General features: G+C 37.1%; 1 protein-coding gene across 2 annotated transcripts; it reads right to left on the bottom strand.

Annotated features, from left to right (window-relative positions):
* Positions 1 to 652: 652 nt before the first annotated feature.
* LOC117293802 (arginine--tRNA ligase, cytoplasmic-like) lies at positions 653 to 24,174 on the bottom strand. Of its 2 annotated transcripts, none has more exons than XM_033776247.1 (15): positions 24,096 to 24,174; positions 17,854 to 17,985; positions 16,587 to 16,796; positions 15,964 to 16,053; positions 14,673 to 14,898; positions 14,350 to 14,486; positions 13,109 to 13,238; positions 10,496 to 10,603; positions 9,946 to 10,124; positions 7,550 to 7,659; positions 6,882 to 6,987; positions 6,225 to 6,338; positions 5,679 to 5,737; positions 2,400 to 2,647; positions 653 to 1,652 (listed from the first exon to the last, which is right to left on the bottom strand). In XM_033776247.1, exons 1-15 carry the CDS (start codon positions 24,129 to 24,131, stop codon positions 1,543 to 1,545), a joined length of 1,995 nt encoding a protein of 664 aa, XP_033632138.1. In that variant the 5' UTR covers positions 24,132 to 24,174; the 3' UTR covers positions 653 to 1,542. The 2 variants fall into 2 exon arrangements, with proteins under 2 accessions (XP_033632138.1, XP_033632137.1); XM_033776246.1 differs by lacking the exon at positions 24,096 to 24,174 and adding an exon at positions 21,201 to 21,397.
* Positions 24,175 to 24,616: the final 442 nt, after the last annotated feature.

Raw genomic sequence — 24,616 nt, 5'->3', positions numbered from 1 at the left:
AACAGAGGCCACTTCAACAACCTCACTTCATGGCCCAATAACATGGATCTGCTCACCATCACAAAAGAATGGCGATTACAGAGGTAGGACTTCAGCACTCTCGTCAAGCGTTTTTCACAGGTTAACAGGGAATTTTGGCTTGTATGCGCGCATACTCCACATTAATAGGCATTCTTTGCTTACAAAGATACCGCAGAATGTCGGCGTTTGCACAGTAAGTAGAGAATTTTGATTGCAAGCGTAGAGTCCAGCAGTAAGCAGAGCTATGAAATTGGGCCCTGTACACTCATTTCCGACACTGTGTTGAGCCCAGATTTTGTTGCTTTTCCTAGTTTGCTGATACTACAGCATTCACAACTTACAGGACAGCCCTAAAATCTGGAACAACTTTCCAGATCAGATTACTGTGGTGGATCACATTATTTTAAATATGTGTTTGATGCACTTGCTCACAAAGTGATGTTTTCTACAAGTTACTAAATAAACAAGTTGTTTATAAATTAAGTCAGAATGATTGACCATAAATACTTCTCTTCGCCCAGGAGTACAGTACATGAGTAAAACTGTGAGTGCATCCAATGTTAGCAAGGCACCTACTTAAAAGCTGAACCTTAAGCAGTGGATAAAGCAACAAGACAGAAACCTCACTTTGTATCCTACTTCTCAGTTTTATTTATTGCAAAATAAAGGATCAAATCCAGTCTGGTCTCAATGTCTGTAGGAGTACAGAACATGAAAAAAGTGTTGACCAATTTCACATTTTTGTTTATAAATCTTAGCACTGGATTATATTACAAAGTATTTCATAAGATTCTTTCAACCTTTGAACTACACTGAAGTCCAAATAGTGTGGGTTGCTACCTGTCAAAGGAAAGGTCTTTAACAAAAGGAATTAGGTAGTTTTGAAAGTCATTGATTCGTTTTTGTGTACATAACAAACTACTCTCTGTACCACTTCATAACCATTTGACAACTTTTGAAGACCGACAAGAAAGTGCTTTGAATTGATCACCCTGTTCATTTTAAACACAATCTTCACTAACGAATTACCAAAGTAAATCAGACCCTTATAGCTATGCTTTTAGTTTGTATATATGCTTTGATTATGTCAATCCCTAAAGTGAAACGTTCTAACAGCAGTAAACCTATTGTGAACCAATTGATATCGCAAGACCCTCCTTCCCAAATTCTCTTCTTGAAGGAAAAGTACACTAGGTTTTCAGAGGGGTAAATTCATTCCCATCCTCTAGCTAAAACGAACACACCGTTCAACCAACCTGTGGAAATTGATCAAAACTGTTGATTAGCATCTATTGTTTTATATAAAGAAATTTATCAACATCATTTATGGCTTCCTAAAAAATTATGCAACTAAATCGACAGACTCTTAAGCCGATACTATGGTGAGATTTGAACCCAGTACAGCAATTAATTATACTTCCAGCCAGCTTAAACCATGGTGAGTTTCTACCACATTCCATTTTTTCTTTTCATTTGTTGCTTTTTGTTGATGGGGGCTGGTTGGATGTGAACCCTGATGAATTACATTCTGTTGACAGGTTCAAGTCCCAAGATGTGAAACCCTTTTGCCATGACAGCCGCTGCGGCTTCACACAGAAGAATCCGACTCATGTTAACTTTCACAATTTCACCTTCAACAAAATAATAACGGAAATGAATTAATAAAAACCCAACTAGCAAAAATACTGCTTAAATTTATCTTTAACTTTATATACTGAATATAGTTTAATAGAAATCTCATAACAAAGGACAGTAATACTAGAACACAGTCCTAAGATAGTGTGTCTTACATGTAAATCATCTCACATAGATATATAGCATCATATGATGTAAGGGTGACATACCCTGTTGATGATGGTGTTTGATTCCCCTTTTGTCTTTCTCCAATGCAGTCTACATTGCACCTATTGTTTTATCTGTAGCCCTCCCTGATTTAATAATCAATCTACACATCAAAGTAGATGCACAGACATGATGTTACCACAGACACTAAATAAACATTGACATTCGCTGATGTTTCACTTCAAATGATTTTACTTAAAAATAAAATGCTTTTAATTTTTATTGTTATGGAAATATCTTGGTATTTGAGAAATAATCGGTGGTTAGTGCTATGCACTGTCTGTCTCGTTACTAGATGTTTATTTTGCATCAGAGATAAAGAATATTGTCTATTTTAACCCAGAGACTGATTGGGGGGGGGGGGGGCTGGCACAGAGAAAACAATAGATGGGCTGCCTAGGAAAAAGACAAAAGTAGAATCAAACACTTTCGTCTAAGTGTTGTCAACCCTACAATGTGCTAATAAAAGGAGTTTATTTAGTTTACATGTATTAAGATGCAATTGTTGTGACGATTGTGGCTCATTGTTCACCAACCTGTTTGCCTGTCTTTCTCCACACAGTAGCACACATCGTAGAACTCGGTGAATGTCGTGGTCAGCTCATACAGATACTCACATAGCATGTGCATGAGCATCTCACTCAGGATGCGTGTGATGATCTCAGGGAAGCGGGACAGGCACTTGGCCAGTTTCCACTCCTTGGCGTGGGTCAGGTCAATGGGGGTCGTGGCTGCTGCTTTCAGGATGGCTGCTTGGTCTATTTTGGCAAGACGTGCAATGGATCTGTAAGCAATGTAAACAATTATTTACTCGTCATTCACAAATACACGGTACAGTTTATACATTCAATCACTGGTTTAGAGGAGATCACGTGGCTACGAACACGCCTCTTCCTTGAGCTCCCCCTTAAAAATGAAATTTTCTGTAAATTTCCATTTTTTTAGCTGCTTTATTTGGTCAAATCCTGGCTCCCCCCAAACATGTAGTTTTCTGTGAATTTCCGCTCCTTAGCTGTTTTTTTTTTGTCAAATCCTCGAACAATCCTTTAGTCAACTAACCACTGCCACCACTGTCATAAACAAGAGATCTTCAACATGACCACTAGAAAGGCAAAATCAAGTAATCTGTGACCTCAGGAGACCATGTATGTCTACCAGGCTCAGCGACAAACAAACCCATAACCAGTGATGATGGTGAGATTCAACAATTTGTTTGTGATAGCCTCACTGAAGACTGAGACATCTACCATCGAATTGACAAGCTAGAGGAAAGCTTCAAAACATCTATTTGGTTTAAGTCAAAAAGGAAGAATAAAAGAGTTGGGAAAGCTTACACCAATACTGGAAAATGCAGAAAAGCATATTTCTGACCACACATTTGAGTCGGCGAATCACACAAGAAATAAATGAGGACTGTCTAGCAATGGTTTCCGACCTGCTGTCCGATAAGTTCAACATGCCAAACACCAAACCTCTGGCCTACGCCTTTCACTTCATGCTCATGCACACAAATGCTGGTTCGCTGTTCACTCGATTTGCTCTTATACTAATGTATCCTAAGTTTTTGAAAGCTGATAATATGTCGATCGATGAGAGACACACTCATGATACTGCTTGAGTGTTCGAGAAATTCAAACACTTCTTTGGTGAGCGTTTTGACGTTATTTCTATTTCAAAAACGGAATCAACGTCCATAAAAGAACTTTAAAAAAAGCTACATGTAGAGGCCAATGAGCTGGAAAGAGGCAACAATTCCAGTTCTCCGGGAAAATAATATTATAAATAACTTAAGAGAAGGCTAAGCTGGCCTTGATAAACAAGGCTGAAGATCAAGACTCAGCGATAGAAGTGCTTCTGGAGGCCGAAAGAGTTAGTTGCTGAGCAAAAGAAGATCAGAATCGATGACTGTCTCCAAACTCCAGAAAAAGGGATTAGCTCAACTTTTGGCAGACCAGCAGAATAGCGTGAAGAAAGCTGAAGGAGAGGCTTTGAAGGAACTCGATACCCGAAAATTAAAGAGACTTCTTCTCTTGCTGACCGTCGTCTTTTTCGAGGTACTCGTATCTTTTGCATTATATTTTGTTACTTCAGCTTACATCTCCGTGCATGCAAGCCTACACCCCATGCTGTCTGAATAATATATTATTAATAAATTCAATGCAACAGAATATTTATTGTACCTTGTGTAATTTACCATATTATATAACACCCAAGCAGATCCTTGCCATTTGATTGGAGGATTGTCCGTCACGTGATAGCAAATAAAAGTACCATTGCACGCTGAGTCACTGACCGTGCTTTTTCGTTCCATCCGAAAAGTACCATTGCACGCTGCCAGCGTGCAATGGTACTTTTCGGATGGAATGAAAAAGCTGAGTAAAAACATCACTGCGTGCGCGTTGTCTTCGGTAACGCAGCAAAGCATATAAGTAAAATTACTAGCATTCGTCTTCTACAATTAAAAATTGGAGGCCTACGCTTTGTTTGTTTTGAAAGTTGTATCTTTCAATCAAAATGACAAAGATCTACTTGGATGTTATATAAAACAAATAATGAATGTTTTTCATTCGTGCAATGGTGCGAATATGTTCATTCGTTGAAAGCTGGAATGTTCCATTCAACTCGGCTCCGCCTCGTTGAATAGAACATTCCATCTTTCAACTCATGAACATATTTGCACCATTGCACTCATAAACATTCATTATGTGTATATTATCCTGCGGATAAGGCGAGTCTTATCTGATTTTTTAGACACCCCAAAACATCGGTTCAGTTTATCTTTTGGTGCACCTTGTCTGCTGATGATTGATTTTTTTTTCTTTTCTGATCACTGCGTGAAATAATACCTATAGTCCAGTTAAAATCAACATCTTTGTTGGAAGAATCCTTACTCAATAATGCGGTCAAACAATAATAATAATAATAATAATAATAATAATAATAATAATAATAATAATAATAATAATAATAATAATAATAATAATAATAATAATAATAATAATAATAATAATAATAATAATAAAAATAATAAAAATAATAAAAATAATAAAAATAATAATAATAATAATAATAATAATAATAATAATAATAATAATAATAATAATAATAATAATAATAATAATAATAATAATAATAATAATAATAATAATAATAATAATAATAATAATAATAATAATAATAATAATAATAATAATAATAATAATAATAATAATAATAATAATAATAATAATAATAATAATAATAATAATAATAATAATAATAATAATAATAATAATAATAATAATAATATAATAATAATAATAATAATAATAATAATAATAATAATAATAATAATAATAATAATAATAATAATAATAATAATAATATTAATAATAATAAGACTTGTAATGCGCACATCTCCACCCTGCTGGGTGTTCAAGGCGCAGTAAAACCAACAACAAAACACAACACAAACAAAAACAGACACAACAAAATTTGTCATTAAAAAAACAAGGCTCCTTGAGACCGTTTTTTCGTTCCAACAATGCCGCAATCCCCCAGACTGTCTTTTCATTCTAACAATGCCGCAACGTGTGGATCGTCAATTGCTTTGCTTAATGCATAACCGCTGTTTATTTATTTTGGTTTAATTTTGCTTGCTATTGCAAATGAGTTTTTCCCCAAAACAAAATCAAACCCAAATACAGGCTTAAAAGCAAGATTTTGTGGTCAACCTATGAAATATGGTTATCTAAAGCACAAAATTCTGAGCAACCGTAAGAGCCGATTGCGGGCTTACTGTTTAGAGAGACATAAAGTTGATATCTGATTCTTACTTGATTCTGGTGAATGCGTACAGAAGATACACAGCCGTGTTGCCCTTGTCATCCAACATCTAGTCAGGACAAAAAGGACAATTAGTAAAACAAAGGAATCAAGAGTAATTGTTTTTGAAATACCACCTTTGCACTGAGCTTCAAATGTGCATCGAATTGTGATTCCATACCACAAACAAGACAAACATTTCAAAAATAAGGGTCTTGTATGTTAACTTGTACTTAAAGGCACTACACTCGATTGGTAATCACTCAAAATAATTGTTAGCATAAAAATTTACTTAGTAACAAGCAATATAGAGTTGTTGGATAGTAAAAAACATTGTGAAACACGGCGTCCTCTGAAGTAGCGAAGTTTTTGAGAAAGAAGTAATTTCTCACTTAAATATTTGAAGAGAATTCGAGACCTCAGCTGAGGTCTCGAATTCACAGCACCTAAAAACAAATGACTTGTGTGATATGGGTGGGTTAATTTCTTACTCGCACACACAAAATTGCTTTCGCACCTGCTCTGTAACAGAACACAAAATCCAACTTGTGCCTTACCTTATCAAATGAGAAGACGTAATCACAAATACGATTGTGGCACAAGTCAGCATACTTGATACAGCCATAGGCTACAGAACGCTGGGCTGCCAGCAGTTCCTCTTCAGTCAATACCTTTAAGATAGAAATTGGAAGTTCACATGACAAAGATGTCAGTTTTGCATCAAAGATAAAAAATATGATTTGTATTTTACCTTTACACCAATGTGTATTAAACATTCCCAAGTTCTGTGAAAAAAAATAGACGAGCAAAATCACTCGGGTGGGATTTGAGCACACAACTTGCAATACTAAGCTAGACCCCAGAGCTTGCCTGGTGGCTGGAGGCAGTTTGAATCCTATGTGGTAGCAGCGGGTACCGCAACAATTTGATATACATTAATTTTGCATCTAGGATATAAAGTCAATAATTTGTTTCTAATGAGTTTTAAGAAGTCTTCAATTACTAAGCTTCGTTTGGTTGTGTCATCAACTTCAGGCATCGGGGGAAATGTGAAATCAGTGGGTAACTTGGATGAATTTGAACCCACAACCTTGTGAGTGCATGTCCTGCAGTCTAACCACCACAGAGTGTGTTTAATGAAAGCAATTAGATTCCACATCCAAGAAATATAGACATCCTATCCTTTAATTAGTTCAGCTTCTCATCGTCATTACCTTGTCTCTTTCTTTCTCTTTCAATTTATCCAATGATCGTTTCATTCCCTCGTTCAAGAGGTCTGCTAGCCGTACAGTATCACCAGAGCGAGTTTTGAACTTTTTCCTGAAACAAAAATAAAATAAAAATTATCAAAGTAAAGGCACATGACACTATTGGTAATTACTCAAAATAATCGTTAGCATAACAAGCATTGGAGAGCTGTTAATAGTGTAAAACATTGTGAGAAACAGCTTCCTCTGAAGTAACAAGTTTTGAGAAAGAGGTAATTTCTCACTCAAATAATAAAAGACTTTAGCTGAAACATTTTATTAGGCATCTGAAAGCACAAATAATTTGTGCAACAAGGGTGTTGTTTCTTTAGTTTTTCTCTTGCAACTGTGATGACCAATTGAGTCCAAATGTTCACAGATTTGTTATTTTATGAATATGGTGGGATACACCTTGTGAGAATTTGGGTCTTTGACAATTACCAAAGGTGTCCAGTGCCTTTTAGAGAAAGTAATACGAATAATAACCACTTCCGAAAAAAGAAACCGCAACTTTGTAAAAAGTAAAGTACTGTCAAGGATAGTAGTTTCATTCTATGATGCTAATCTTCAATTAAATAACATACAACCAGCATGAGAGAAACATTTCATAAAATTGATGAACATCCTGGTCTTACTTGTCTTCACCTAAGACGACCCCAAACTTGATATGTTCAATTCGCATCTTGGCTGGGTCGTACCAACCTGCCATCCTCCCTCCGGCAAATATATTCTCCATGTGTATGCTCTATAGCAGCAAAGATTCAAGTAAACAAACAAAATATTTACTATTATTCATACTTATCAATCCCTATTTGTAATTGTTGTTTGTAAAAATTGAACTGTGAAAACAGGTTTGTTTGTTTTTTGAAAAATATTTTAAAATAAAAGAGGTAAGCCTACACTACTAATTAATCCCTTTAAAGGTCTGAGGCCTAATTTTAGAAGACAAAAACTTACTTAGAAACTTCATTGTACATATCAGCATAAAAAAATGGAAAAACACCTTTTCCAAGCAATGACCATTACATAGCATTTTGGCTGGTCACCTATGCTAAGCCTGTGCTAAGATTTTGAGTTTAATAGACTTATAATAATAAAAATAATAATAATAATAATAATTATGAAGTTGGGGTAGGGGTTAATGAAAGTATCGGGAAACAAAGGTTCCTTAAACAGAAAGGAAACAGAGCAAAGCACAAGAGAGTGTCATAACAAAATATCCTGTAACAAAACTTACGTATAAATTAATGAAAGAAAGTGAAAGCAGGATGTAAAATTAGAAGTTAAAATCGAGATGATGCAATCATTGTTCATATGTGCGCTTGATGACATAAAAATCAAAGTTCATTTAGGCACGGTACAGATGTTCCAACACAAAGTTTAACATTATACTTTGACTACTGTGACTATCTTTCTAAGACTGGCTCCCTGTATACACTATGCCAGAGATAGTTCTAATACTAATTGTATGTCAAGGGGGACAGACTCTGTATTTGCTTCCCAGCCTTGGTTTGAGTACACTGAAAATGAAGAGCGAAAAGATGGTATGATAAATACAAAAAAAGTAGAATTCACTGTGCTATAATTAGTGATGATAACAAGCAATCAATCAATCAATCAATCAATCATTCAAAAAACATTATTTTCAATTATTGATATGAAAGCAATGAATATAAAGAGGATAAAGTAGATTGTGGAATAAATATAGGGCCAAATAAATATCAATAATACAAAGATCAGGATTCAATCAGTCAATCAATTAATCATCAATCAATCTATCAATCAACATTGTTTCCAATTCTAATCAATACAAATGCAATGAATAAAAAGAGAGTAAAGAAGAATAGGAAAAAGGGGCAATCAAATATCAATAAGACAAAGATAAAAATTCAATCAATCAATCAATCAATCAACATTTTCTTCAAAATCTAACCAATATGAATGCAATGGGTTGAATATAAAGACAAAGAAGAATAGGAAATAGGGACAAGCAAATATCGGTAAGACAAAGAGCAAAATTCAATCAATCAATCAATCGATCAATCAATCAACATTGTTTCCAATTCCAATCAATATGAATGCAATGAGTATAAAGAGGATTAAGTAAAATAGGAAATGGTGGAGGCAAGCAAATACAAATAAGACAAAGATCGGGATTCAATCAATAAATCAATTAATTATCAATCAATCAATCAGTCAATCAATCAATCAATCAATCAATCAATCAAATCAACATTGTTTCCAATTCCAATCAATGAATGCAATGAAAATAAAGATGGTAAAGTGGAATAGGAAATGGGGGCAAGAAAATAACATTTAAAGACAAATATTGCGATTAAATTAAATCGATCAATCAATCAATCAATCAATCAATCAATCAATCAATCAATCAGTCAACATGCTTCCAAATACAATCAATATAAATACAATGAATGTGAAGAGAGTTGAATAGGCAATTTGGGCAAGCAAATATAATTTAAAGATAAATATCGCGATTCAATCAACCAATCAATCAATTATATCAAATCAAAGAACAATCAATCAATAAAATAATACAAACAGCAATGCATTATAGTTTCAAATGCATTTTTAGTAATATTCATGGGCACTATACAAACAAACAATATCAAAGTTAAACAATTCTTCGTTCTGCAAAAAGAGACAGTGTGAATATAAGTACGTATGAGAGATTACAGGTCTCATATGACAACTTATGAATATAATTGACATAGCACAATTAAAATAAAATAGAATTGAAAGGACAGGAGGAAGAAAGTACACATCAATACAATAAATTGACAATGGATTGAAAATAAATATTTGCAGTTACATGTACCTTAACACCAACAAAACAGTGATGCATAGATTAAAGTTCATTTATCATCAAATGCATTCAATCAAAACTTGACAATAACGAACGCAAAAATATTATTGTAAATGTTTAAAACATAATGTCCAAAAGACACCTATTGCCCTCTGGCAAGCAGAGCCTTCCCCTTCCTACCCCCCCCCCCCCACACGGCTATCTTACCTGTCCCGCATCTATAACATACAGGATCCAGTCTGCCTTGTCTTCGAAAATCCTATATCTAATACAGGCCATGTCCGATGTGTCGTATGTGAACCCTCCGTCAGACTTGACCAACGTCAATGGCACTTTGCCGGCATCTGTGAACATGATTTTCCTCCCTTCATCCAGCTTTACAAAACCTGTGTCAATATCAACAAGAAAACAACATCCAAGGTTAATTGCGGTTTGCGGCGAGCACCGTGTTCATGCCGTGTTCAGGGCAAATGTGACATCATTCCTGCAGAGTGCTGTTGCCCAAAAGATTTTTCGGCAAACTCCGATAAGGGTATTTAAACTGCAAGCTGACATCAGCCAGTCTGTCACATACAAACATTGGTCTAGCGTCTACCATTATGAAGTGCACAAATCAAGAAATTGTGATTCAGTAACTAGACGACATAACTTATTCTAGTCATTGTGAAATCAGTGGTTAGCTTTGTAGGATTGGAACCCACAACCTTGTGATTGCAAGTTCTGCGGTCTAACCACTTGACTTGTATGTTCTGCTCACCATTGCTCTCCAGGGTCTCAACTGTTGATACCATCATGTCTTGGTAGAAAGACTCCCCACGGGGAATGAGGTTCTTGACGCCAAGTCGCTCATAGATCTCCTCAAAAGCTGCAAAGATCAAAATAATAATTCTGTTCATTCTTTCCTTGGCCTATAAGCTGTTAAGCACAACTGCTTAGCACAGACAAATCTTGCTTAGCAATCCAGCAATTGGATTGATGAGGTAAGCTGTCCTCAACAATACACCTAAGGCCAAACAAAATAATATATGTGTTTCCTATTACACCGGCCAAAAAATTTGGGTCGGTAGGGACGAAAACACATTTTATTTTGTTGAATTATTTTATTGCTTCAAAACTTAGGGTAGGAACCAATGTTAAAAATATTTTTGCCCTTGCATGTAAATTCAACGATGTCCAAGTTCGACTCGAAAATCTCTTAAAATGACACAGAAAATAAGCCCCAAAAAGCAACCGTTTCGAGGTCTGTAAATTTCACGTAACGCGAAAGCAGATTCTACGCCTGTAGTCGTTGTTACTTTGCGTGTGGCAACAAAATACAAGAAACATTGAACGCTAGAGGTCGTTTTGGAACAATGCAATACAGTGAGATAAAACGCCCTCTATTAGTAAAATCTACGCGAACCAGCAATAAACGCATTGAGACAAGACTCGACGTGTCACGTGGGAATTTTAGCGGGTTTCCAGGCGGCGCAAATGCGAGGGCGTAGCGCAGCTCGTCGGCGTACATCGCTCAATCAACATCTGTTGTGCAATCTCAAGATTGAGCAGCGCAATTAACAGATTGCTAGCATTACGAACTCGCACGTGTAAATGCATGCTGCGACCTCCCAACACACGCTACACACGTCGTCCGTCAGTCGTTGCAATACTAGTACTTGATCAACCATGGATCAACGACGTCTTTTCTCATAAGAAAATGTGTATTTTCTAATGCTTTATTTTAAATGTGAAAACGTTTTAGAAAAAAGGAAACATCAAATATAATAACGTTAAAATCGTGCGGTGGGAGTGGGAGCGGGGTTGTTTTATTTTATTTTGTCTGTAAATGTATAAAATTCCGTAGGGTCGGCGTGTTTTTCTAGGGTCGGTCGGGTAACCGGAAACACACATATTATTTTGTTTGGCCTAATCATCATCACTCACAAACACCTTTTTTTGTGATGTCAAAAAAATTAAATCTACTTATAAATACAAAAACAAATACAAAGCAAATCAAAGAACCATAAAACCAAAACAGAAACAACAAAGAAAGAGTTAAAAAAAGTTGATGATAGGAGGGCCACTAGACCAGCATTAAGAGAATCATGATTACCATCAAGGGGGAAAGGAGCATGCAAGATTATACATAGTAAGAAAATAAGGGAATCAACGTGTGGTGAAGAGGTTTTCAACTAGTGGTTTAAACCCGCGCCGAGGACTGGACTTGATCATTTTACAGAGACAAAGTCAACACACTTTGATTCCCATTCATAAATACCTTTTTAGTCAAAAAACATTAACACTTTTTGGTCAAAAGGTAAAATAAATGCAAAAATTATAATTGTTCAATTTCTTTCAACACAACACCCCCCAGCTATAGCCTTGCTCAAGGCAGTCAAATTATTTACTCCGAAAAAAGACCACCACTGTATAAAAACCCACCCGTATTCACTGTGCGTAACATCGCACGACACAATGCCCCAGTACACTATCCGCATGCGTCAGCCCTCAGGCCGTCAGCCTTGTAGGGTCTGTGTTGAAGCCACTGACCTCATTACTATAATAAGCGAAGAGTTCCCACGGTCAGCTCATTACCATAATGCCCGCGAAAGACGAGACATGTTTACATCACACACCACCACCACGGACGCTCAGCGAGCATGATAGGGTCCAAAGGTTGTGATAAGGGAAGTGCGTGACTGGACGTCAAAATGAATAATTCATTTGCCTCACATTTTTTTCCACTAGTGGAAATTATTTAATGAAACACATTAAACCCGGGTGTTACAGACCCGACAGGGCTGTTGGTCTGACGGCCTCCGCATGCGGTTAGTGGTACGAGTGCGGATGACTTGTGTGCACAGTAGTCGTACAATGTGACAGTGTGTATACGGGTGGGTCATGCGGTGTGATCGCACGCACCACGCACAGGGTATACGGATGGGTTTACAGCGGCGTCTTTTGGAGCGAATAATGCGACTGCCTTGAGCAAGGCTACTCCAGCTATAAAATGGTTAGGCCCACGGGTAAACAACTCCTTATAACGCGTATCGCGTGATGTGGCACAACTGTTTCAGCTGTTGCTCTCGACCAATAGGAATAAAAAAAATGTCTTATGTGCACAGGTGCAAGCGAGCGTGTCACGCCCATATTATAACACTTTTTACTGGTGTTATATCATCCGTTCAAACAACACCTCGTGATGCCCTCTCGACCAATCAGAATGGATCAATTGTCTTAGGTATTTATGATTTTTTTTTTACACAAGATAGTCGGACTTTTCTGGTCATAACTATACTGGCCCAACACTAAAACCAGTGGCATCAAGCCCAGGGTCCAGTGTAAAATTCAAGCCCTGAGAGTGCTTTGCTCTTTACTCGGGAGCTGTTACCTTTGAATGAGATGTCACAGATCATGGTCCATGCTTTGATGATGTCTGAATCTTTAGCTTGTAGCTTGACAACCAATGAGTAGGCACGCTTCTTGAACTCAGCATCCTCATCAAAGCGAACTTTAGACTCCTGAGATAGTTACAGGATGAAGAAAAACCAAGTCAACAAGACTGATCTTTGGAAATATGTGTTTACATCAATCTACACATCAACTCACACATTTTGTTTACGCGCGTATGTATGAACCAAACTTATGTGATGAAAAATAAAATAACTTTTTTTTTTAATGTTTTTATTGTTGTTATTATTGTTATTTATTTGGCTATTTTAAAAGGGCACTGGAAACTATTGGTAATTACTCAAAATAATTGTTTGGCATAAAAAATAACTTGGAGAGCCGTTTGATAGTTTAAAACATTGTGAGAATTGGCTCCCTTTGAAGTAGCAAAGTTTTCGAGAAAGAAGTTATTTTCCATGAATTTGATTTCAAGACCTCAGAATTAGATTTTGAAGTAACAAAATCAGGCATATGAAATCACACAACTCAGTGTGACAAGGGTGTTTTTTCTTTCATTATTATCTCCCAACTTTGACGACCAATTGAGTCAAAATGTTCACAAGATTATGTTGAGATACACCAAGTAAAAAAACTGGTCTTTGACAATTACCAAAGGTGTCCAGTGTCTTTAAAGGCAGTGGACACTATTGGTAAACACTCAAAATATTTACTAGCATAAAACCTTTCTTGGTGACGAGTAATGGGGTGAGGTTGATGGTATAAAACATTGTGAGAAACGGCTCCCTCTGAAGCAATGTAGTTTTCGAGAAAGAAGTAATTTTCCACGAATTTTATTTCAAGACCTCAGGTTTAAAACTTGAGGCCTCGAAATCATCTAAAGGCACACAAGTTCGTGTGACTAGGGTGTTTTTTTCTTTCATTATTATCTCGCAACTTCGATGACCGATTGAGCCCAAATTTTCACAGGTTTGTTATTTTATGCATATATGTTGAGATACACCAACTGTGAAGGCTAGTCTTTGATAATTACCAATAGTGTCCACTGCCTTTAATACAAGAAAACAATATACACAAAGTCAAAATAATATGAAGCAGAAGGTTTTCCTCCCACGACTAGAAAACTGGTAATTTCTTTATCATCTTCTCTACACTGTTGTATTCCGGCCTTGGTTAGAGTGCTTGTTGTTTTTGGCAAATCTTTCAAATAGAATAATACAGTACCTTGTAAAATGCCTGAAGATCGGAGATAGGGGGCGACTCAGTCAAGTAATTTGGGAAACGGTCCTGTAGATGGGCGATAAGCATCCCAAACTGGGTACCCCAGTCACCCAGATGGTTCACCTTCACGAGTTCATGACCTACAAGATAGAAAGGTGCCAACTCAATATCAAATCATTTTATAAGAGAGGCTTTGGAAGTCCAAAGACACACATATGGATACTGATCTGTCAACGATCAAATTTTGGAAGATTTCAAATGGTCAATCATCAGGAATATTTGTTTGGATTTTTGAATCATTTTATTAACTGGTATACCGTACTCACCTGCAAAAACCAGCAGTCGAGAGATGCTCTCACCAATGATGGTTGACCTTAGATGACCCACATGCATTTCCTTAGCAATATTTGGCGAGGACATGTCGATGACAACCCGTCGCTTGCCGCCAGTCTTTGGCGGCCTGACTCCCTTGTTTAGAATGTCACTGATCACTGTGGAAACAAAGGGACGTCTGATGTGGATATTGATGAAACCAGGGCCAGCAATGTCAACCTGAAAAAAATAATTGAAGAACAAGAAGGAATATTAAGGTAGCCAATAATATATGGCAAGGTTTGCCGTAACAACATGTAATGACTATCTCTAATGAGTTGGGGTGGTTCTGAAAACCACCGTTGGTTTAACTCGACGTTTTGATCAGTATGCTCTGATCCTCTTCTGGAGAGAAAAAAAAAAAGGAGAAAAAAAAAGACGATACTGATTGAAACTTCGAGTTTAACCAACGGTTCTTTTCAGAACCACTCCTACTCATTAGAGATAGTCATTACATGGTGTTACCGCAAACCTTTCTATATCGTATTTCCACCGTGCAAAGTTTCAAATCCTATGTAGCCAATAATGATATGCAGTGATGCTTTAGTTTTATTCATATCAATTATTCTGGTTGTGAAGCCAAGAACCCCAATGGAGAGACGACAAAACAGTTAGTTTCAGTTTTATAATATGTGGTGGAAACCCCATGTTATCAGTTAGTGACTGGAAAACCCAATCCACAAAGTGCCTCCAGGGGAATTCAAACTAGTATCCTAAAGGTGGAAGGCAAGGAAAGAAACCTTTTAAGGTTTAAGGTTCCGATTGGATGACAAATGCTACTCCAACTTTGAATTGGATGCTTATCCATCGAAGAGCCAGGATAATAAAAAAGAGGCTTAGTAGGAAGGTTCCGATTGGCGGAGGAAAAATTTTGAAAGGCTTCATTGGTTAAGATGACCATTGGAAACTCGCAGTTATGTACGTGCCACGCATAACTACCAGCCTACGATTGATTTTTCCTTTGTCATGCGTGAGGGCACTGTTTATGTGACGCCACAGTCGGTTTGAATTATCGGTTTGTGAAGACTTGTTAGATAACAGGCAGTTACGTCACTCAGTTAGCTGTCAGTGTTGAAATATTTAAGTGAAGCGGACTAAAAAAAATGGTCAAACATTTCACCGACAATTTTTCCTTTTTATTTCATCATTGTATTCCATTCTTGGTTAAATAAAAGCGTGAATAAAATCCAAAAGTTTCTCTGTTTTACAGATAAAGTTGCCAACATAATAAGTGTTTCCACAAACCTTTTCTATGATGTCACTAGGTGGCAAGCTCTTCACGACTTCCCTGGCAATTTCATTTGGTGAAGTCTTCTTTCCAATAGCTCTTAGTTGCTACATAGAGAGAGGGGTAGAGAGAAAATACAATAAAATACACTATGGGCATTTTCTTAAAAATATAAATAATTAGGTAATGATGAAATAAAACTCTACCAATGAATGGCATGTGGAATGTTAATTCGGAGGTCAAAATTCAAGTAAAAATCTTGTGAAAAGGCAACTTCTCTATAGTCTGAGGAATTCAAATTTACTTTGTAAATTGTGATCAACCAATTCATTGTACCAGACTTTATTCAAATCGGACTGCAAACTATGGCTTATTGGGCCCTGTTATTGATTATCAGCAATCATTTTAAGTCATTCTCCGTAACTTTCTTATCTTGTATAAGATTTGAGGGATTGCATGGTGAGGTATCAATAAAATGTGGTTTGCAGTAACACTGTGTGCGTGTATCTTGCTGGTAGATTATATTCTTTTGAGAACTTGTCTTGCTGTTCAGAATTTTAGAGACTTCTCAGTTCTGAAAAGAACTGTCCTGCTTTACAAGTACTACCTTGGCAGAAGGAATGAAACTTTGTTACTTTACCTGAGCAATAGCCATAGCGCTGTTGCATTGGTAATCGCCAAAGCGATCATTCTTGCTGGATTCTACAGCAACTGACGGATTGGGAAGCTCTGGGAACGAAGCTTTGATTGCCGTGGCAAACACAGTCTCCAGCTTCTGGCTGATGTTGGTCATCACGTTGGCGTCATCTGAAGAAGCCTTAGCCGTGTTCTTTTCTTCTTCAGCAATGCTCTAAAGGCAAGGATGGAAACACACGTCAACTGAATAATTATTTCATTACTAAACTGGGGTTGGGATCTTTATTACAGGAGCAACACAAAGGCATTGGAGTGCTGCCCCTGGTCTTTACCTAAGTGCCCCATCAAAAGTGTCCCAGAAACTGGAAAACTTGAAGATTTTCCTACGGAAGAGCCCTTTGCCAATTGAAAATGGCCTTGCCCTTTCAAAGATGAAATTCCAGGTCTGAAAATTGAATAGGCTCCATCGTAGACCTGGGGTGTATTTCACAAAGAGTTAAGTCTACTCTTATCTCAAGTTAGTTACTCATCCTAACTTAGGAACAGCCATACGTTTGATGGCCACCAAGAATTACCTCCGTGGAGAAGCAGACCTGCCTTCAGAGCCCAATTCCATGTGTCTGCTTAAGCAAAAAAATTCCTTACCAATTTTCTGCTAAGCAGAAATGAGCAGGATACCAGTCACGAATTTTATGTGTGGCATAGTAGTTTGGCTGGTAACCTCATTTGCTGGTAAGCAAGGACACTATTGGTAATTACTTAAAATAACTGTTAGCATAAAAACTTATAGAGCAATGGAGAGCAATAAGCTGTTGATAGTATTAAACATTGTGAGAAACAGCTCCCTCTGAAGTAATTAGTGTTTGAGAAAGAAGTAATTTCTCACTAAAATATTTGAATTTAATTTAAGACCTGAGTTGAGGTTTTGATTTCAAGGCATCTGAAAGCATACAACTTGTCCAACAAGGGTGTCGTTTCCCCATTATTCTCTCGCAACTTGACAACCACTTGGGTTCAGATTTTCACAGGTTTGCTATTTCATGCTTATATGTTAAAACACACCAGGCGAGAAGAATGGTCTTTGACAATTACCAATAGTGTCCAATGCCTTTTAGCAGCTCTATGAAATTGGGACCAGATGTTTTACTCCAGTTTGTAAAATATATCAGCCTCTACATTTTTTTGTGACAGGGAAACAAATAAAGAAGTCAGATAATGTTTATATGGAGAGGTGATCATGTAAAACATCACCAAGGCTGAAAAAAACTCACCCTGAGTAGGTGTCCAAGACGATACTTGAGTTTCTGGTTCTCAACTTTGAGTTTCTCAACCTCCGGAGATAACTCAACCTCTCCATTTTGCAAAGCAAGAATTTCTTCTTTCAATTTTGCAATCTCAGCCTCCTACAAAAATTTAGATAAAACACAAGATATTTAATTTCATACCAAACTCAACTGAATCAAACAATGGGGGAATGTCACTTAGTATAAAAAATTATCGGATTGAAATATATGCAACAAGAAAATTGCAATACTATTACACAATATACATCAACAAAAACACACAAGGCATGGCAAAGAAACAAATTTGATAAAAAGACAATCAAACAGAGCTTGAAATCTGCAACTGAATCATAATTACACAGATATTGCGTAAAAAAGTAAGTACAATGGACACTGAAATGTTAACTTAAAAACAAAAGTAACAAAAGTGAAAATTGTAATATGAGCTCATTCAATAAGAGAGCATCTGACCAAGTCACTGGGGCTTTGTACTAATTTTTTACAATTCTGACATTGCATCTAGTACAAATATGTGAATGTCAGGGTTGTTTAAAATGAGAACAGAGCCTATATATTCAGTAGAAAGGCACCTTGGGATGAGCGAATTATTGAACCAGTTCTTTTTTGTCTGAAGTACAGAGGGAATATAACATCTGGAGGCAAGGTAATTGTTCAAATTTTGAAAAAAAATATTTCCCCTTCAAAAAAACATTTCCCCTTCGGAAGGAACTTGGGCGTAGAGCCAAGAAGCAGAGGGAGGGAGGGAGTCAAGCATATCGGTATTATTTACATGTACAGGGCCGGGGTGTATGTCCATTTATGGAGCTAGTTTTAAAGGAACGTTTCAGAATAGGTTAATACAAAGATTCTATTCATTTCCGTTTTGGCATCAATGCAATGCAAAATTTGTAATTGGTTTTTCACTATTCTCTTGTGACCCAGATGGCTGATTGATCTCGAACTACTTCAGGTTTGTCAGTTTATGTAAGTGGATGACAGCAAGTGTTTACACTGCCAGCATTTATTTGCTAGCAAAACCAATTTATGTAATTCCAAATGTAATCTTCCATTAGAAGGATAGAACTTCAAAGGCAATCTTAACTTTTTTTATTTACCATTTGATTGTTTTAATCAAATGTACTGTGTAGTTGTGTCTATTTAAATTAATCTCAGGAAATATCATTTCGCATGGCAGTGGCGTTTTTGAGATATCGCCGAAACTGCTTAGCGAATGTCCACGCAAGAAGAATAGTTTCTGTGAAATACACAATGTGTTGTTTAAAAAATTGTTGAATAGAGTAATGCGTTTGGATAATGGTAGTACTTTGAGGTGAAACCCTTCTCAAAATGCAATACTCTCCAAAGCTGATGTACTTCTTACCAAAAGATTCCATGTACATGTAGGAAGAATAGATAGAGAAGGTTTTATTGCCATTAGTTTTCAGAATCGTTACCAAACATGTAAAACAGACCCTTCATGAAAAGGCTATTAACATTATTAAATTAGTAAAATATTAAAAATAATTAATGTAATAATAAACGGCACTTATATAATAGAGCTTCACACAAAAGCTTTACAAAAATTAATAAATACAGAGGTAAGTTTTCAGCAGATGTTTGAGAAATTATCTTGTTTGGAGCAGTTCTCTGATGCTGTGCACGATGCAGCAACCAAATTTAAAGACTACTTCAGAGCACAACAAAAAAGGTCTAACCATCCATTGGCTTATTCTTATCTTACTAGAGTTAAGAATAAGCCCATGGATGGCCTTATTTTATTTTAAAAGGTAGAGATATCTTCTCAAATAAAATAAGGTGAATACTTCAATTAACACAACACACACCAGCCTGAACACAATAACCCCCATTAAAATGTCACTGACTAAACTGAAGGCGTAGAAACATGACAGCACACATCATGGGTCCTACTACTTGCCGTCAACTCGCCGTCAACTCACTTGCGCCGTCAACTCACCGTCAACTCCTCCAATATACATTTAAAATCCACAAAAGAAGCATAGAACTGTAAAGTATCAGCTCAAAGAGAATTCGCGTAATTTTTAGGTCATATTTCGGAATAAAAATTGAGTTTTTTTGTTGTGAAAAAATTATCTCGCAGCAGTTAAACCGTCGGCTGCCATCTTGCTTTTTCACATTGATTAGTCTTGGCCCAAGATGTCAATGATTGGTACTTTTTTTTTATCAACACAAAGTCGTTTTTGTGAATGAATTTTTACCGAAAACCATGAGAAATATGTAGTTTAGCCCAGACTTAACACTTCCGTGCCCCTTATATAGATTTTTCATGTAAATTTAATGAGTTGACGGCACGAAAATGAGTTGACGGCAAGTCGGCGAGTTGACGGCAAGTAGTAGGACTGCACATCATGATTCTTCCTCCGTTTCGGAAAAGTTTCCGTATGGCGCCACCACTTTTTCATTCGAAATAAAATAATATAGTATCTAATTTACCTGATTGATATATCCCTTTTTGTAAAAATGAGTGAAAAAGTGGTGGCGCCATACGGAAAGTTATCCCATGATTTTATGATTGTATGTCTTCCTTCCTTGCTTGCTTGACTGAGCTTGGGACAATTTATTTATTCAGAACACCCATGGTCTAATCACGGAGGTAGCTAACCATGGTCTAAACCGTCCGTCCAACCATGGAGGTAGGTCCAACTATACCAAACACAGAACAATTTATCGGTCCTACTACTTGCCGTCAACTCGCCGACTTGCCGTCAACTCGCCGTCAACTCATTTTCGTGCCGTCAACTCATTAAATTTACATGAAAAATCTATAAAAAGGGGGCACGGAAGTGTTAAGTCTGGGCTACATATTTCTCATGGTTTTCGGTACAAATTCATTCACAAAAACAACTTTGTGTTGATAAAAAAAAAGTACCAATCATTGACATCTTGGGCCAAGACTAATCATTGTGAAAAAGCAAGATGGCGGCCGACAGTTTTTTGGCTTCGAGAATTTTTTTTCACGAGAAAAAAAATCAATTTTTATTCCGAAATATGACCTAAAACTTACGCGAATGCTCTTTGAGCTGATACTTTACAGTTCTATGCTTCTTTTGTGAATTTTAAATGTATATTGGTGGAGTTGACGGCGAGTTGACGGCGCAAGTGAGTTGACGGCGAGTTGACGGCAAGTAGCTAGTAGGACCCCAATTTATACATCAAATTATATAAAAGACATTTTACAATTGTACACAACACTGAGAATGCAGCCAATTGCGCTAGTTTTGTGAAGAACGTTGCGTTGGCAGAATCTTTTCCTTTCCAGTTTTGTAAATTAAAATTGAAAGAATGTGAAGAATTACCTGCCGAGCAGCAACTTCCGCGTACTTGGTAACAACATCCGACATTGTTGTATTTGTAAGGTCACAAGTTGAAGTTCATTTGATGCCGAACCGAAAGCCAGCAGAGTCTGTACGTCTTGTTTTCACGGACGACAATTTGTATCATTTTTTTTCTGACGACATAAGTCACACAAAAACACGTGTACCCCCAACCCTTGACCTCAGTTTACCAAATTAACGGTCTCCTTATACAGCGCCCTCTAACGGAGGAGGAGGTCAGCCTAGACTGGTCCCTTATCTTTAACTGGTATCCGCAATGGTAAAGACATGCACAGGCCCAGTGGTTTTACTAGATGCAATGATTTCATTGGATAACGACAGTGACGTAAGCTTTTCATTATGCGTTATGATTGGTCCGATGTTTGATGGAGTTTACTACTGCAGCTTTTGCACACTTTCGATTGTCGTCTGCTCAGATCTAAAAAAAACAAAAGTGCAATTCCTGTGTGTGTGTTTTTTTACCGCTCAACCATGACCATGAGGCTGGCAATAATTTATAAATACTTACTGCTATACCCTTAGTGTGAATACAATTTAAATTCCACAGCCTAGAAAGGTCGCAAAGTTCACATCCTTGTTTCCTGCACTGCATCCTTAGGGAGTACTAGCTGTACAAATGTATCAATGTTTTTTGTGCTGCATTTTGTTCATAGAACTCTCTGTCATTACTCTGTGATTTATGGGCCTTCCTTGAAAACCATAAAATAGTACAGCTAACACAACATCTGATCATCTAAAACACACTGATCCAAAAACCAAAAAGGGATATTTTTTTTTTTTTTTTGGGGGGGGATACAAAATTGTGCAATCTTATGAGGAAGAAAACTCATGCTGATGTGTAAATTAAAACACAATATCTACAATTTGAGACAGAATGACGTTGAAATCAATTTATTTAGTCATCCACTCATATGTAAATCATGCATACAAATATAAAAAATCAACGGTACAGAATGTACACTTTATGCAATTGAAAAGGAGGTTTTGATGTCGGCACTATTTCAGAGAATTAGTAAGGATGCACTTCCCCAACCAACATTTGACAATGATTACACTGGCACTATGCATCCCTTCTTTTTAAAGCAATTTTTTTTTTTAAATAGCTGTTTACCCTTATATATAAGCAAAGGAAAATGCTGGCTAATCGCGGTTAGCACATGAGTGCTTGGCCCAATACCATAGCGCTGCTTAACGGTAAGCAAATTTTTCGTGCTTACTGTAGCAGAAAAATTTGCTATGGTATAAGCCTATTTCACAAGTTGGCAGACAAATTGGGCGGCCATAAGGCGTTTTTAACAATGGTTTGCATTGTGACGTCATTTAGTTTCGTTGCGGTGAGCACATGAAGGTAAGCATGCCTTTTCGTGTGCTTACGGTTAGCAGCGCTTTGAAATAGAAGTTGCACAGTAAGCACAAAATTGCCCGCTAAGCACGGCTATGAAATTATGGAGCTGCGTAACAAAGCAAATTTAGGTCAACGTGCATGCGCACCTAGAAATTATCTGGTTTCTCGAAAAATCATGGTGAAATCTGTCTATGCTTTTTAAACACACACTTTTCTGCTACAGAGTACGACAAACAGAGTACGGTAAACAGCTTTATGAAATTGGGCTCTAGCTGGGCCCAATATCATGGCTCAGTGTAACTTTAAGCACAGAATAGGCGCTTACGGAAGCAAGAAATTATGTGCATACTGCAAGCGTATGTCATGGGTTAGTGGCAAATTTTGGCTTCTGCGTGTGCATACTCCGCGTTACTAGGCATTCTACACTTACAAGGCTAGTGCAGAAATTCGGCGCTTGCACTTAATTGAGGAATCGTGATCGTAAGCGCATAATTCAGCGGTAAGCAGAGCCATGAAATTGGGCCCTGGTCGTGTCCATGACTCTGTGACTGTGCGTCAAGACGCAAGACCATGCTTGGAACAAGACGCATTTACTATTACTATTCACTCAACACACAATGAACATGATGAAATGAGTATTTATTTCCTGGTGTCATGTGTTTTCAGTAGGATAACAGGAAAATTGTTCACAATCAAAAACTAAATATTTTTGTTTCAAATCATCTATCCAATTTTTTAACAATAACACTTTCACTTCATGGTGTGTTGAAATTTTTAAAGTTTTGGTTTTACGTTGCGAGAGACAGCCCGCCATTAACAGTGCTTGTGCATGCACGACATTGGAGCAACGTCATATGTTTTCACACCTTTCATTGGTTGGTATTTTATTGAATATTCAGAAGTTAGTATGGCGTGCAAAGTAAATCAAAAATGTTATTCAATTAGTACTTAACAAATTTAATTACATTTTTGTCCTAAGGCATTATGGCTACTATATTAGAATCCAGAGATATCATAAGGCATGAAAGTAAAACACCCCACCCCCCCTCCCCCTTGATGCACTGACACTTCATAACAATCCGTTTCCCCCATTTCAGACCAGTCATGTTTGGTTTCAGGAGATAAGAAACCAATCTATGATATTTCCTCTTAAATGTAGACTTAATATTTATTAGTTTACGCTTATCAGAATTTATAACAGTTATGCAGTAAATAAATAAAACAAATTGTTGTCATTTTCACTTAAAATAGTTTAATATTTTCCCCACCACATTTGCGCACCATAGAACCCCAAATAGTAACCACCTCACGTGATCCATCTAGTGACTAAAGCAGAATGAAACTCAATCTATAGTAGTAAGGCCGTGTCCGAAACGACGACTTCGGCTACAGCTACGACTAGATCAGCGCGTCTACCAGTGTTGAAGAATAGGCAGACGCGCGCGATCTAGCCGTAGCTAGAGGTAGAAAAAAACACTCGGTAAAAAAAAAGGAAAAACCTAGGTACTTACCCAACAACCAGCACGCAACAGACACCGGTCGACCATGGAGCAATAGAGCAGAATTGACCACCTGTCATCACACAGCAATTGCAAGCACCCTGGCTCTCGATCCTACGAACCGGGTACTAAATTTTAGTTTAGTTAACGGTCCCCTTGTGTGTAGCGCCCTCCTAGGCATTGGGTTGTTTAGTTTGGTTAACGGTCCCCTTATATAGCGCCCTCCTAGGCATTGGGTGGTTAAGTCTAGTATTAATAATTGCACGTGCGCACTAGACCAGCATCACTAGAGGGCGCTATTTAATGTCACCGTTAATTAAATTACCTACTTAAGTTTATGTTATGAGTAAAGTTTACGTTATAATGAGTAACTAAGTAGGTTTATTAAGAAACCACGAACAGAGAGGGCTACTACTAGTTACGTGGACCTCTTATAAATAAAGTTAAGAAATGTGCACCCAATGTTTGGTTCTCGACCACAATTTGACAACATGTGCATAATAAACATTACGTACGGTTAGAGTGTCCGAAAC

Source organism: Asterias rubens, chromosome 8 (genome assembly GCF_902459465.1).
Source record: "Asterias rubens chromosome 8, eAstRub1.3, whole genome shotgun sequence".
Lineage (NCBI taxonomy): Eukaryota > Metazoa > Echinodermata > Asteroidea > Forcipulatida > Asteriidae > Asterias > Asterias rubens.
This window is presented reverse-complemented; position numbering and strand designations above follow the sequence as displayed.